The sequence below is a fragment of the Pocillopora damicornis genome, chromosome 12 (assembly GCF_964200805.1).
Source record: "Pocillopora damicornis chromosome 12, jaPocDami1.2, whole genome shotgun sequence".
Lineage (NCBI taxonomy): Eukaryota > Metazoa > Cnidaria > Anthozoa > Scleractinia > Pocilloporidae > Pocillopora > Pocillopora damicornis.
In genome coordinates, this window is record NC_142681.1 from 5,356,829 (window position 1) to 5,372,429 (window position 15,601).

The window sequence follows — 15,601 nt, forward strand, 5'->3', positions numbered from 1 at the left end:
TAACATTATTGCAATAGAGATCTCATTTGATTTAACTAGGAGACCTGTGAAAATGAACAACTCTTAAGAACAAATGTGTGGGGGTTCTTAAACCACACAAAGCACAACTCGTATGACCTTTTGATGCAGTAAATCAAATGTTGTTGCTAAGGGGTTGATACTATCAAGAGAAAATTACGTATGAAATGGATTAAAGGATAAACAGCAGAACTGTTTGTGGTTGTTTTATGAAGAAAAATCAAAATTCAACATAAATGTACATGTACATGCTGCAGAAGTAACTCAAGATTTTATTCCAAGGAAAGGTTTCTTCACACTTTGAATTAGACACAATCTATTCAAAAATTAAACTATGTCAGGCAACAAATTCCATATTTGATTTATATCATTCTCTCTGCTACATCTCAGAAACAACAAAGTGAACTCATACTGCTAACGCTTACAGCCACATAATTACAAATTACCTTCTGTCAGAGGAAAGATCTTGCTCATACCCTCTCTAGCATCCCTCAATCTATCAAGATCACCAGACTCTCTAAGAAGTTTGACGAGTTCTATATGAGAATCATAGTGGTATGGATTGCTTGCTACCTGAAAATTACAAAGCAAAAATCAAATAATAACAACTTTAATTATTCTTTTGGTAAAATGTATTTATCTCCATCTCTTAACAAACATTTGTACAGACAAACCAAACAAGGAAGACTTTTCATGAGTAAATCTTTGCTAACTGGCTCATTCCTTCTCTCCCTCCCCTCCCTCCTCATCTATAGCTCTCCTTTTTAAAACTTCAACTGTGATCTAGTGAAAATATCTGCAACCATATACAGGAGGGTTCTCAGTTACTATGATTCAGTATGAGCATTTCAACAGCATTGTAAATGTCAATAGTTACTAAATTTAGTAAGCTGAAGACATTTATTTTTATCTAGTCTTATTTTCATCTAGTCTTATTCATGATCTATTGCAAGAGGGACAAGAACGACTTCATTCATGGTGATCAGTTAATGATTTTAGGTTGCCAGATGGTGAGTTTTGAAGTCATGAAGGATGTTGAGGAACAAGAAGGTACTGCTATGACTCAGTGAGATGAAATACATCACACAGTCCCCTTGACAAACTTTACAATATGCACCTACAGGGAGGGGAAGGGAAATGGGGGATATGGATCCCATTCTTTGAACTTAAATTATTTTTGTCTCTCCCCAAAACTTATTTAAATTTAAAATGAAGAAAAATTGAGAGAGGGAATAACGCGTCTCATCCATACTTTTGATCAGCGAAAATGTGCAGAAATTATTTATTTCAAAATTTAAAATTCTCCTATGTCAAGATACAAATTAAGAGCTTTTCAGGTCCCGCGCATGAGCATACTTCTGCGAATTAAATTTATGCAAAATATAGAATGAAAATTTCACAGACGCTCTTCAGTACAACGTGAACAGGTCATGAAACACTAACAGCTGTGCACATGCAAGCGTGCAGAGTTACAGCACCTGGAGCTCAAGCTGCTGAATTCTTGGATCATGAACGGCCTCATTATCATCAGAGTCTTCGGAGTCCGAGCTTCCATCTTCCTTGTTCACAGCTTCATCCATGTTCTCTTCAATATCTTGATCCTCTGTCGTTTCGCGTGCGTCCTCTTCCACTTCCATCTTCGAATTATCCGCCATGTTGAACCTAGAATGTAGCAAAGGTTTCTGGGTAGGAAATTTCAAAAGCCCGCGATATATTAGGGAAAAACTTTAGAGCATGCGCAGAATTTGAGATGAAGAGCAAGAAAAAAATGAAAGCATAACTGGTGAGACTGATGGAGTAAATATGGCCGACTTGGGAGAGAACTTATGCTCTCCCGATTTGAAGGAAGAGGAAACTGTCTTAGCCGTGCGACTTGCTGAAGCTCTTCGGGCAGATGAAGTTGAAACCTTTCTCGAGATTTATGACAGTATTCCATGCTCCACCAACAGGAAACGGGTGAGTTTGTAGATCTCAAAATTTGAAAACTGTTTCGGTTGCCATGTAAACAATCTGAATTTTTTTCATGATGATACTGGTACTAGGGTGTTGATATTCAAAGAGCTGTTGTCTAGTTGTTAAATACTCCAGTCTCGACAGTTTCCTGGCGGGTATATCCGAAACCAGTTGCCCGGTGGCGAAATTTATGCATTTTTGGACATGTGACCATCTATCGGGTGGATATTATGCAATTCTTACCCAATACGTCCCAGATATAGAAACGTGGACGCAAAGGTCACACAAGGTCTTGGTTATTTAAGACGAACAAGTAGAACTCCTATCAGCCCCGCGGCCATCGAGTCAATATCAGTGCGTCAGCAGTCTCGTTAAAATTCGATTTCATCAGACGAACTTTGTTCGATTGCATTACGTGGGTCTCCTACCATACTACAAAATTTTCCACGCGTGCGATTTCACTCTTTACGGAGCTTACGCATGTTTGTCAACGTGGAGTGAAGGTAAAGTGATTTTAAACATTCCAATATTTTTTCGCTTGCCTTGGATGATGGCGAGGAAAAATTGTAGTAAATCTTCTGATTCATTAGCTGTAAGGAGAGTTCGAAGCTAAAATGTGTAATGTACAATGTGGCTTGTGCCCCATGTCAGACGTAATGTGATACGCTGCGAGTTTTTCGATGGATGATTCCATCGCTAAGCTAACCTTCTTTAAAACAGATCTAGACTTAGTAGATCAACAAAATTTATTAGTTTCGTGGATTGGTACCGAAATTCGCAGTCCAGTCGTAATTTTTTTCTCAAGCCGTGTACGCATATTAAGTATGAAACTTCAACATGTGAGATTGATATAGAGCTTGCATGGATTACAATGGAAAAAGGATATTCGTTTATTGGTTCGCATGAACAACTGCACGAAAAATTTTCTAACTAAGCTTGTGTATTTTGAATGAGTCTGTTTAAAATCTGCTGTCTGAAACTGTTGTTGATGTTTATTGCAAACATGCTTAGACAAACTCTGTACCATGCACAACTTTCCGCAGACATTTAATTTGTACTTTAGGTGCTCAATATCACTTAGTGTGTGGTTGATGAAATGTTTACGTAAGATTTTTTTTATTAATTTGTTGGGTGTAATCAAATCTACTGTAAAGTAATTTGAAACTATATGGAATTATTTTACGCCACGTATACCGAAAGAGTGATTTACTTTATCAACGATCTATTTTTCTTACTTGCAAAGTTAATATTGATGATTACATCATCTGATAGAAGTGCATTGTTTTCAGGTATAAACCTCTCCAGAAGCACAGTTTTAAAAGAGGAAAAATTACTCAATGTTGAGATTAAGTGACAAAGTATAGTTATCCTGTTGAAATCCGGCAATGAAAACTGTTCAGTTGGAAAAATCCTCAACCATTAAGATTGTTATTATGTAATCCGTGGCATCATTATGCCAGACAATTGGAAAGATCGTCTGGACAAAATTCAAATTTACCAGAGCCAGTAAAGCTTGATATTAGTGGTTATTGGTTTGCATCCTATATATATATTTATACTTGTACCACTTTTAACCAAATATCATAATTGCATTTGAAATGCATTTTTGTTTTACTTCTGTGAGATTGATCGCGAATGTATTCTTATATTGGGACCTTTGTTCACATTGTATTGTTAAAGGGAAGAGATTGGTTGATCTGTTTGTTAAACAATTAATATTTTAGTAACATTTCAATTTGTCCTCTGCAAACTTAGTTTTATGGCAGATTATTTTTTATTTCTAGTTTTACGTAAAACATATGATATTATATTTGACTTGCCTTCTTGGTTACATCTCTAGTTGATGGCTGAAATGGTCAAGAAATCTCATAGTTTAACTGTCGGGCGACTCTAGCTCTTAACATTCATCTGAAAAATGTGATGTTGGTGGTTTTTGTTTGCTGTTTTGATACTTGAGATGTTGTTGTTTCAATCATAATAGCATTATTTTTTCAAATTAACACATGAAATCTAATAACTTCATAAGATGTTTTCCCTTTTGTTCCATTTTCAGGTTGATAAAATAAAAGAGATGGCCAGACAAGTTGCAGCACTTCCTAAGAAAACATTTGAGCTCTATCGCTCAAAGAAAATACTATCTAGTGGGGATCATGCATTTTTTCCTCCAGGTTCAAACCAAATTTTAAAGGACAAGTTAGCCCCAAATTCCTTCTCCATAACAACTACAATCAACAATTTACCAAGGGAGCTAAGTAAAAATCAAATTAAAGAGGATATAAATGGACCTGCAAATAATCCTGTGGGAGAAGAAGAAGAAGACCCTGAAGTGAAACCAAAAAGTAGAAATAAAAAGAAGAGAAAATCAAAAAAAGGCAAAGTACCAAATTCCTTACAGGAATCTTTAGTAGCAAACAGCATTAATAGTACAGAAGAACCAAATGCAAGTAATTTGGAGATGAAACACAAAGTTCTTGGTCCAGAAACTAATGCTCCTCTACATGTCAGTATGAATACCAATCTTGTTGCTGACATTTCAAATGGAAGAGATTTAGAAATGACACAAAGTTCCAAAACAATTGATGTGGACTTGAGGTCTTGTGGAAGTTCCTCGTCAAATGACAGTGGAATGGTGACCCCAGATTCTGGATTAGGTAGGGATCTCTGTTTTTTAACAATGTTTATAATAATTGGGGAAACATAAAACAAGAAATTTAAAGGGATATTTAGTGAGCATTTTACTTTTCTTGGTTAATGGTATCTTTGAAATGCCATTTGACCCAAGTATTCTTGCCATGTTTGGTTTTCACAACGCAAGTTTTTTAGGTTATAGTGCTTTCTAGTTGTAAGAATTTTATGGTTTAGCTTTGTTCACTGCCCAAGGTTTATTTGCATGCTAAGTCTATAGCTCTTTCAACCATTAAGTGCAACTTGTTTGTCAGGAAAATTTGTATTAAGTAATCTTATGAAAATGATCAAGAAAGGAGTTTGCCTTGAAACTATATCTGCTGTTCCTTGTTGTATTAGCTCAGTAGTTAGAGAAACTCAGCTAAAGGAATATTCACTCGTTGCTTGTACTGTGAGGGCTGCTGTGTTGTTATGATTAACAGACAATATTGGAGAATTGGTATACATTGTGGAGGATGTATTGGCAAATAGTGATACAAATCAACTACCCTTTCCTACTGTAAATGATCATTCTGTTAAGCCATTAATAGTGCAAGATGTAAACTGTTTCCATTTACTGGTAATTGCTAGAAATTTATACTTTCATTTTTTTTTTGCTATAACCTAAGGATCACATACCTCACCAGTCTTTACCAAGGAACCACCATTTGGATTCCCACCTTCCTCTGAAAAGCTTTTGGAATCTGCCCTAGGACTCTTACCCAATGTAGAAGTTGGAGTGGACAATTCATTTAATAGGACAGAAACTACAAAAATGATAAAAAACAGCTCCCCAGACCATGTTAGCAACCAAAAAGAGGCAAAGCAAAAGGTAAAAAATTGTCAAACTTCATCAACAGATACTAAGGACCTATTAAGGAAAGAAATTGTGAAGGAAAATATGAATTCGTATGATATAGAGGATGACCCTGTCAGTGACATTTCTGATGCTAAAGAAGTGTGTAAAGACTTTGTCGTACTTGAGGGAGATTCTGTGGATGGGGATGTCTCAAGTTCATCTGCGGTTGAAGAAGAGGGTGGCTGGCAGTCACAAACAAGAAGATCACAGCGCAAGAAGAAGAAGGATCTTGCAGTAAGAACAAGCAGGGAAAAGAGTCACATGGACAGATTTCAAAGGAGAGACTTTCACAAACAACAATCTGACAATCAATTTAGGAAGAATCATCATCACAGGAAGTCTGTTGATGATAAAAAGAATCACTTCAAATCATCTGACAGTAGACACAGTACTGTTTACATGGAGCCTTCAGTAATGAATTCAATTGTGCATGGCCAGTTACAAGCTAAGACTGACAGAGACAATAAAGTAAAATTTAATACAAGACCTGATGATAAAAAGGAGGTGTTGGAAACTCCCAAAGGGTTCTCTTATAGGGATGCGTTGATCAAGGCAAGAGGAAAAGGTAGGTTTTCTGTAAAATTCTTTATAATATCAGCTCTATTTGTAGAGGCAACAACTGGAGTAACTGATTTCAGTTGAGTGGCAAAAATTAGCCCTGATTGGCATTGGAAACTGGCAAAATTAAAACAATTGGAAATTGTGAAACAATAAAGGTTCATCTTTCAGTGTGATGTTTTTCACCATTTCCAACATCTTTCCCATGTTTGTACAGACATGTATTATACATGCTGATAGGTTGACTGTATGATTCAGTCATGTGAAAGATAAATGAGAAATGTATAAACAGTGCATGAAATAGGCAAGTATAACTGTGACATAAATTAGTACTTTAAGAGATTTTTGTCAGAGATTGTTTTTTAGAATATCAACTTTAAGTTCAGTGTGAGATAAAATGTCAAACAAGTGCCTTGAAACTATCTCTACTGTTCAGTTCTGTAATAGCTCAGCAGTTGGACCAACAAGGCTATAAAAAAAAATTCTAATTACTTGAGAACCACTGTCTTGTTACCAATACAGAGTAGTGGGGTAAAGATTAGGGACATATTTTATATAACCCTTTATACCTTAACATCAGTGCGCATGTTCTTTGTACTGTTATTTGCACATTTCCTGAGGTGCTGATGATGAGAATTTGTTTAACAATCAAGAGTTTCCTTAGTTGGTGATCATTTCTGTTATGAATACTGTTGGGAAAAATAAGCAATGGTCACTCAAATGGGGCAAAGGTTTAAGGTGCAGTTAATATATTGCTGAAAAAAGAAAAAGGAAGAAAACAAAAGAGATTAATGTGATGTTAAACATTATGCTTTAACTTAGTACATATGTTGATTATGTTTTGCAGTTGAGCCTCATGAAAGTAGTGACAGTGGGGTTGATGCTAACAGTGTCAGCTCTTGTGAAATGAGCTGTCTGCAAGTGGAGACACAGAGGGACATGTTCAACCAAAAGCAGTGTGTGGACTATTTATGCAATGGTGAGTGTTTATTTTAAAATTATTTCTTTCTCATCTTAACTCATTTACTTGATTGTAAGTCAAAACTCGTCCCAGCTGAGATGTCAACAGACTGAGTGAATGAAGGAACTTTTCAGATGGAGGATGTTTTCTTTTTCAGTTTATGCTGGATGCAAATAGACAACAGCCCTGAATATTTTTGTTTGTATGTGCTTGAAGCAGCTATTTTATCTCTTTGTTTTTTAACCCTTTTACTCCCAGATCAAATTTGTCATTCTCCTTACTGTCAACTGTTCAATTCTTGTATTGTTAGTTCAGAGAATTAGTATTAGGTCAACTAATTATCCCCAAATTGATATTTTCCTTCATTCTCATCACTTATGTGGCAGATATTGTATTGACATTGTAAGGAGAAATTCTGTCTTGGTCACTCATGGTAGTGAAAAGGTTAATGATAATAATTATTTTTCAACTCTTTTGTTACTTGTCATTTCAGCATGGAAGAAAGTAATGCTTGAAGCAAAGGAAGGTGAGTACAGATGTAATATTAGTCTTGATTATATCATTTTGTTCACTTCTCCACAGTTTTTTGTTGCAGGCATTTCTGCAAATTTCTGTATTTGTTATTAGAAATATGAAAGAAAACTCTTATGTAAGGCAGGTTACTGCACAGGAATCTTTTCTTTTCCTCTGCTGATCTGTCACAATTATGACACAAGATTAAAAAGTGTTCCTAATCCTTAAAGAATGACCATGTGGTTTGTCATCAATTCTAAACCAAAACTGTAGAACAAATGGAAGTAGGGAAGTAACCTTTTTGAAAATTATTGCCCTCTGTTTTTCTAGGTCGTGTGATTTACTTCAGTGTGGATTCAAATCCAGTTTTGTGTGAGCAGAAGCGTAAACAACAGGCTGCCAATAAGATGCGTTCAAAGCAGCATTAGAAGGAGCTAGTTCTTTTCTCCTGGCAGAATATGAAAATGTTCTAAAATGTTTAACTTAGCAGCTGATCTTAGAGTGGTTAGTCCACTGGGCTCTATTTATCTTACTTACAGAGCAGCAGCTAATTTAGTTAGGTAGGTATTTAATATTATTTCTCTCAGCAAATTGAGTGTTGTTTTGAGAGTTGATTTCAATTTCAGAGTATATTCTGGAATCTTGGATATAAAGTTACATTATAATTTAAATTTGTAGGTAAGTGTGACATCTGAGTGTCAGAAATCTAAGTAATTTATTTTAGGTTACAATTTCATTTCAACTCAATGATCCTTTATGATTGAGCTACATCACTGATATACTGTAGCAAGCATTGAACTAAGAACACTTCTCATTAGTTAGAACTGGCTCATCAGATCAGTTTAAAAATCTCTCGGTAGAAAAAAAATTAAAAACATTAAAAAAAGATAGTAATCAATTGATTGATTGTGGATCAGGTGAATTCAGTCCATTTTCAGTTCGTAGAGATGAAGTTTGGACTAGGAAATGGGGCTCATTGCTTGACTTTTAAGTGAAAAAATTCAGAAAATCTAGCCAAACTTCAAAGCAAATCATCTCAGACAAAAAAGAGAGATTAACTGAAGTATATTCTTCAATGTTAGATGAGACAGAAGACCAAAACTTGCGGTCTTGGAAATGTACAATTCCTATTAAAAAGTGAAGAAGTAAACTAGGCCTAAAAGGGTAGTATTTGTATGAAGAGTGGCTTTCTCTTCAGTTCCTGATTCAGGAGCTCCAAAAATGAGAGCTTAAAATTTACTTATTCTACAGGACCTTTTTTATATTAATAGTGTTTCTAAGCCTTAGATGATCAGTTACATTTAAGTCCCAACTGCCTTATCGAAATTTCAACCCACTATTTAAGGGCATAGGGAATGATAAGGAAGTGAATTTTTCATGGAATACTCTACCCCTAACTTAAAATATATTGAACTTTGTACAGTTTATGGGCTCTGTGTGATCCCTTTTTCATACCATCTTCACTTTACTTGGAATTAGTAAAGAAAACTAAAAAACTTCGGGTCAGTTTTCATTTTTTTAAATTTATGTTGAGAAACCAAGTTTGTTTGTTTGTTTGTTTTTTTTTTTTTTTCAAGACTCGTGTTAGGTGTTTGACGATTCACAGTTTGTTTCGATTTATCTTTATAATAAATTATCAGTGTGAATGATTTTTCTGCAGAATAAATCTAATCATGTATATAGTTTGGGAAATTATTTTCAAGCTGTGCTAAAGGATTGTTTCTTCAAGGTATTTAAAAGATTATGAGGGTGGTGACAAATCTAGAATGCATTTGGTTGGGATTTGATAGCGTTAATATCATTAGTTAAGAGAAGTGTGAACAATTCAAACCCCAATTTTTCTGTGAAACTTAATTAGGTGAAAATTTTGACCGTTTGCAATTTCGTTTCTTTTTGGGAAGGGTTAGAGCTGTATTGAATGATAGACTTTTCGAAGATTAATTTATTTTTTGACATAACAGACCCACTGCAAATCTTGTCTGCTGTGTATGTGTGAAAATCATAGACTCCTGGATTTTCTTTGTCTTCTTCTTTCAGGAGCAAATATGAGGGAAAACATATTTGAATATTTGAAACTAATTTGCAAAAAAAGTTTCCCAGTTTTCCTGCTGGTTTGTTGAAAGTCGCCATGTAGGTAGATTTCATTGGAGTAACCGTGATGAAATATCTATTTTTTCAATTTAAAGATATGAAAACTTTATTTTAAGCATTGGCATATTTATGTAGTTATGGTAGAAGGCTGGGAACAGCTTTAAAAAACGGCAGCTTTGCTAACAAGAACCAATGTTTTGCGATCTGTGGTGAACACCTTAAGCTTTCATGAAAGACACGAGCTCGAATATAATTTATTTCTTCTGAGACGATTGCTGGTTTCCCGCCTTGTGCCAAGTAATTTTGGGGGTTATTTTTGTAAGGTAATTTATTGTTCTGATATTTCTGATGAGAACCAATTATTTCGAGTAATTTATTGTTTGAAAAATACATATTTGATACATTTTCTGACGAATCCTGTAGAATAAAGCTCTAGGAAATATAGACATACTTTTTCTACTCGTTTAGAGCTTTCTTTCCCAAGCTGACTTGAATGATGTACGTTAGGCTTTATTCATCTCAGTAGCTTGGTCTCGACTTAACTAGTTCGTCATTTGCAATTCGTCAATTAAAGGTACGAAAGCTATGGTTGCAAACTTGCTGCTAGTCAGGGAAAGATTTAATTAACTCATTATTTATAGTTTGAGGATTAAAACATGAATTTTTACAGAAGTTCAAACTGTGTCTGCGTTTACTTGTGTCAACCTTGCTTGCTAAGTGAATTGTTGTTGGACTGTCTTGTCCGCGTCCCACGGGCTTATGTTAACCCCTTTACACCCTAACATCAATATGTATATTCTCCATACTGTTTTCTATACATTTCCTAAGGTGCTAACAAGGAGAATTTGTTTATCAATCGAGAAAATATTTAGTTTGTGATCATTTCCTTTATTCTCATGACCTTACTGTGTGATGCAGTGGTTATACTATTGGGAGAAATAAGATGCAAGTCACTTTCAGGGGTTAAAGGGCTAAGGAAACTTTACCCTTGTGACCAGTTTTAAAGGTGTCTTGCCAACTTACATTCGAGATGATTGCCAGTGGTTATGCAGCTTACTCTTACGGCCGAAACACCCATTCTAAGAGCTCTCAGTGTCTCTTATTTTTCTTTTAACCTAGCGAGTCATTACCTTGTGTTATGACTTCTTTTATTGCTGATTTTCAAACATGTCCACATACAAACACTTAAGTGACGGGGAAAACAAACTGAACCCATTCCATGCTGGTGAAGGGGAAACAGTGATAAGAAGTTGAACCCCTTGCGTAGTTTTCCTAAATGCGTTCATTGTACATCAGCACCAGTCCTCAGGGAACTTTTAATTGCAAAATCGAACTATGATTCATTTGAAAGTCTCAACAGATGTCAAGAGCCCCACACGAATACAAGAAATTAAGCACTTAGAAGCGATTGACTTAAAGTAAGACATCAGATTGACGATGTGAAACGTCCTTTTAAATTATTAAAAGTCTCTACACACTATCAGATTACGAGAAAAAGGCCAGCTATTGAAGTCCACTAGCAAGAGCCTCGGAGTGATGGAAATTCGTTAGCTGTGGGTTGTCCAAACTTTCCAATGAGTTCGTCATAGTCAGCGTACTTAGAGAAGAAATGGAACGGACGTATTGTGGTCGAAGAACTCCGATAGGCTTTGGTTCAGGTTTGGGCTCGTATGGTTGGTTTTTCTCAGGGCGGAAGATAATTATGTACAACTTTGGTCCAAAAAGGCAAACAAGACCTACAGTGCAGCAAAGTATGAAAAGAAAACAAGTCGTAATTGTTCTGTGAAGTCCCTTTGTGCCTAAAGCTGTTGGAATGAAAACCGCTCCGCTTATACACACGGTGACCATGCTGAAGGCGATGAACTTGGCTTCGTTGTAATTTGCGGGAACTTTTCGTACTAGAAAAGCTTGGTATGTACAAAGAAGAATCAGGGCAGCGTTGAATGCCGCCCATATCGTCACGCCCTCTAGTGACTCCCCAATGCACTCCAGCACGACTTGGTAGCTTCCGTAAGTGACTCTCACGGATTTTTGTGGCGAGATGATGATCCAAGTGGCTGCAATGCAGTTCTCAACCACAACACACAACAGTACAAAGAGAAGCTGCCACTTATTGCTCAGGAAGTAAGCCTTGCCAGTGCGCATGGTTTTCAAGCTGAAAATCCGCGCGATACGATTGGTCTTCGCCAAGAGAGCGCCAATCACCAAAGCTACTCCTGTGCTGATTAAAAACGGGCGAATTTGGCACAACAGGGGAGTCGGTTGCAATATGAACTGGATGGGAAGGGCGTAGCACCATGCTAAACCAAACAGAAGCACGTAAGAAATTCCTCGGCTAGAAGCCTTCACAACAGGTGTATCCCTTTGTTTAAACATTGACACAAAGGTTACCAAAACAGCACTTATGCCCACTCCACTGACACAAGCTACTACCATGCCGGGCGTGGTGCGAAATATCTCTTTCGAGGGAATTATGATGCAATAGGACTTGCCACTATTGGCTGTCATTCCATCCGGGCAACTTACACACGCCGTCGCTTCTGATTGGTTGCTGATTCTGTTGCCATCACAACGAAGGCAGTTCCAACAGCATTCCGGGTAGTGTTTCTTCGGTTCTTTCCAATGCCCAGGTCTACATCTCGGACTACACCTTGCAAAGGACTGAAAGTCACTGAAAGGATGTCGATAGAGCTCGAACGGAGAGCAAAATTTAAGTCTCTCTCCTAAATACCAACTCCCAAGAATGTCAAAAAAGAATTTCCCGCCGCGTTTGTTAAGAAAAATTATATTGTAATAAGCTTTCGCGCTTCCACTATCGTCAAATGACACCCGCTGACCAGTAGGCGATACAAAGGAAGAGTTCTTGATGAAGTCGTACACTTCAGATTGTATGGTATTCGAGACGTGGATAAGACAAGCCTTGTCAGAACAACGATACATGTTATGCAATCCATACGCCACAGCATACACTGCGTCTATTGCAGTGGTCGTATATGAAGAATAATCTGTAGGTTCAGTTGAATTTAACAGTTTCTTAACATACCGTTGGTAAGTCCTCAACCAGGGGTTCCGATTCAGGCGTTCTTGAGTGATGTTCTCAAAATAATCTCTGAAAGGCTCGTAAACTTTCGAGTTGGGTTCTATGTTGATCCAGTATTTTAAGATTTCTTTGTTGTTGCGCAAAACTGAATAAGATCGAGCGAATGCGTCAGAACCAATCCATATGTAACCAGCCATGTTTTCCTCCCGAGCCACGTTAATGAAATAATCTGCATCATTCAGTTCGGCGAAAAGCACGATGACTTTCGCTTCGGGATGTTCGCGAATTTTCGACATAATTTCGCGCACTTTCGCCTTAGGTGTTCGCACGGTGAAGACTTCGTCGACTGCAATACAAATGCGAGAATAGTTTTGACTGCTCCCGATCAGTTGCTTAAAAGCATCGATTCCCGAGCGTCCGTACTCCGTATCTGAGGCAACAGTCGAGACAAAGTTCCAATCCAATTTGCGAATGATGTCAACCATGGCTTGAGCTTGACGCGTGTCAGACGGAACAGTGCGTAAAAAGTTCTTGAATCGTTTGCGGTCGCTTAGAAGCCGACTGGTAGAAGCGTAACTAACGACCGGAACGTGGAATAGTCCTGCTAGATTTGCCACAGCGATTGTGATTCCACTGTAAGCAGCTCCTACAAGAGCAACGCCCTTATCTGGAGACGTTTTCAGCATGGAGGCGTTAAGCGTCAATCCACAGGCTCGAATATTGTCAAGTTCCGCGCGCATATACGCTGCACGGATAAAACCGAACTGTAAAGATTCTTGAATCGTATGATCAACGCTGTTGCAAGTGTCTTTAATGTCGACACCCAGGAGGATTCCCGGCAGTAAGGTTTTGTTTTTGTTGATTTGATCCAAGGCATAGAGAATCGCTTCAGCATGCTGAATGCCACGGAAGTTGAACGGTCCCCCGCAATGATGAGAGAACTTTCCGTGTGAGTTCTGCTCCGGATCCTCTTCTCTTGTGCCCTGAGGATAATGAATCGGCGCCAGACCAGCTAACATGACATCTCCTGCCATAAAAATCCTTGGAGATTCATTCTTCAACATTTTCGCTTTGACAAAAAATACATTTACACTTAACAGAGTCAACCAACAGACAAACATCTCCATTGGAAGAAATCGAGAAAGTCTTCTCTTGGAGATGCTTATGCAATGGTGAACTTTTTCAGCAGATGAAAAACTTCGGTTTCCTGTTGTTCTTCTTCACAATATGATAACTATTTATTGAGCCTCGTAGCGGTAGCCTTTAACTTCGTTTTGCAACCAAAATTAATGCCTTTACGACTTGAAAACCCAGCAATTAAAATACGTCCATCACTCGGGGAAAAAAAACTTCGTCTCAGCTTCTTGCTGATAGCCCAGGCCTGAAGTTGCAAACACCTTACTGAGGAGTGCCTTTCGCAGTAAATGTCCTAAAGAAGTTTGAATCAAAGGCCAAAATGTTTTGCTCTAATGTTTGGCTCTAATGTTTGGCTCATGTTCAAATGCACTCCCTATATGTCGTTCGTTTCCGTTTTCCGCGGCATCTATGCGTACATAAGAACGGCTAACAGAAATAATGAGATGTGTGCAAACAAAGTGTCAAGTTAAACGGTGTGAGCCTTTTAAATTGAGGTTCGACTTGACGTTATAAAATTTAACTTCCCCTACAACCGGATATCAATTGCTGTACAGCAGACATTGTTATTTAGGGATTTTATCAGTTAAAACTTCTAATTGTCCAGGCTCGTTTAGGTTTGATTTGAAAAATTAGATCACACAAAAGTTGAAAATTTGAGTCAGTTTAAAAATTAAAAGCCCCAATCAGCTGTTCTTGTTGCTGAAATTGGTTTGCGGACTAAAAAAATTAATTTACATACAAATAAAATTCTGATAGCAGAGCAAATACGAAGAATTCCGGCAGGTGTAAAGTAGTTATTAAAATTTAATAATGAGCTCAATATTTTTGAAAATCGAAGCTTCTGATCGGTGATGCACTCGGAGTAATAGTGAAAATTGTCCTCGGTCATAAGTAAATTCCGTTTTATCATCCAATTGTGGACAGTTTCAAGGAACATCAACACGTTGTTTAAAAACTCATCTCTTCGATGTCATTTATAGCATCATTTGTTTACACTTTTGGGAGACCTGACTCGGTGTTTATTAACTTTCATTTGAGTTTGGCAATTGAGTCTAGAAACCTCTCAAGTCTTAATGGAAAGGATTTCTTAATATCTATTATCTGTAAGAGAACACGACGGTCTAAGGAAATTTTGATCGATATCGTCTCAATCGATAAAGCAGATCAACAGCTTTCAGCATGACATTTTTTTTCTGTCAGCTTAATTAAAAAAATAAGTTCAACTATTTGACTAACTTGATGACAACAGCTTGATAATGGAGTTTTTCAAAACAGCCACACTCTTCAATAAACAGAGTTTACAATGCAATCATTTTTTCCTCCTCTATTGATTTCTTGGTATCTCAAAATTAGAACAGAGGGTAAATTATGTGCTCAAATCAACTGTCAAAACATTCCGTTCCGCCGAGAGTTAACTGGGAATTAGTTTACACACAGAAACAAAGACACTAATCAACACCCTCTTTTAAACACAACTGCGCTTCCGATAATTTGTTTCTCTTCTAGTTTTCCAAAGGTTAGCTAGAGTAATGCCGCACAGCATCTCAAGGTTGTTGTTGGTGACAGAGACTAGAATTTCGACAATCTACACAGACTTTGAGCTGTTTTCAGAGCAAAGTACATCAGTAGAGTTTTTCGCGTCTGGTTCGTGAAAACGATTAGGTTACTTTTGCCGAGATGCTAACAGCTTGGACTCGGTTTATACACGCTATATATGATTGGTCAGCCGGTTTCGATCTGTCGGTAAAGTTTGGTCGTTCGGTTAGGTTCGTGAATGAGTCGATTGTATGGTGCTGATGGTTGTTGA

The 15,601-nt window shown here is 37.3% G+C and overlaps 3 protein-coding genes across 4 annotated transcripts in view; 1 reads left to right on the forward strand and 2 right to left on the reverse strand.

Annotated features, from left to right (window-relative positions):
• The window catches only part of LOC113678020 (spliceosome associated factor 3, U4/U6 recycling protein-like), a 21,516-nt gene extending 19,285 nt beyond the window's left edge, over positions 1 to 2,231 (reverse strand). Inside the window, exons 1-3 of the mRNA XM_089189975.1 lie at positions 2,215 to 2,231; positions 1,497 to 1,680; positions 465 to 591 (exon numbers count right to left, since the gene is read on the reverse strand). Of these exons, the coding sequence (XP_089046101.1) occupies positions 465 to 591; positions 1,497 to 1,673 (304 nt within the window). The 5' untranslated portion in view covers positions 1,674 to 1,680; positions 2,215 to 2,231. The remainder of the gene's footprint in view (positions 1 to 464; positions 592 to 1,496; positions 1,681 to 2,214) is intronic.
• LOC113685013 (uncharacterized) lies at positions 1,757 to 10,296 on the forward strand. 2 transcript variants are annotated; one of them, XM_027202452.2, is made up of 6 exons: positions 1,757 to 1,974; positions 4,025 to 4,622; positions 5,265 to 6,059; positions 6,900 to 7,031; positions 7,507 to 7,539; positions 7,857 to 10,296. In XM_027202452.2, exons 1-6 carry the CDS (start codon positions 1,822 to 1,824, stop codon positions 7,952 to 7,954), a joined length of 1,809 nt encoding a protein of 602 aa, XP_027058253.2. In that variant the 5' UTR covers positions 1,757 to 1,821; the 3' UTR covers positions 7,955 to 10,296. The 2 variants fall into 2 exon arrangements, with proteins under 2 accessions (XP_027058253.2, XP_027058254.2); XM_027202453.2 differs by having other exon boundaries at positions 1,806 to 2,474.
• On the reverse strand, positions 9,697 to 14,170 carry LOC113685008 (metabotropic glutamate receptor 2). Its single transcript, XM_027202444.2, has one exon. It carries the CDS (start codon positions 13,782 to 13,784, stop codon positions 11,121 to 11,123), a length of 2,664 nt encoding a protein of 887 aa, XP_027058245.2. The 5' UTR covers positions 13,785 to 14,170; the 3' UTR covers positions 9,697 to 11,120.
• Positions 14,171 to 15,601: the final 1,431 nt, after the last annotated feature.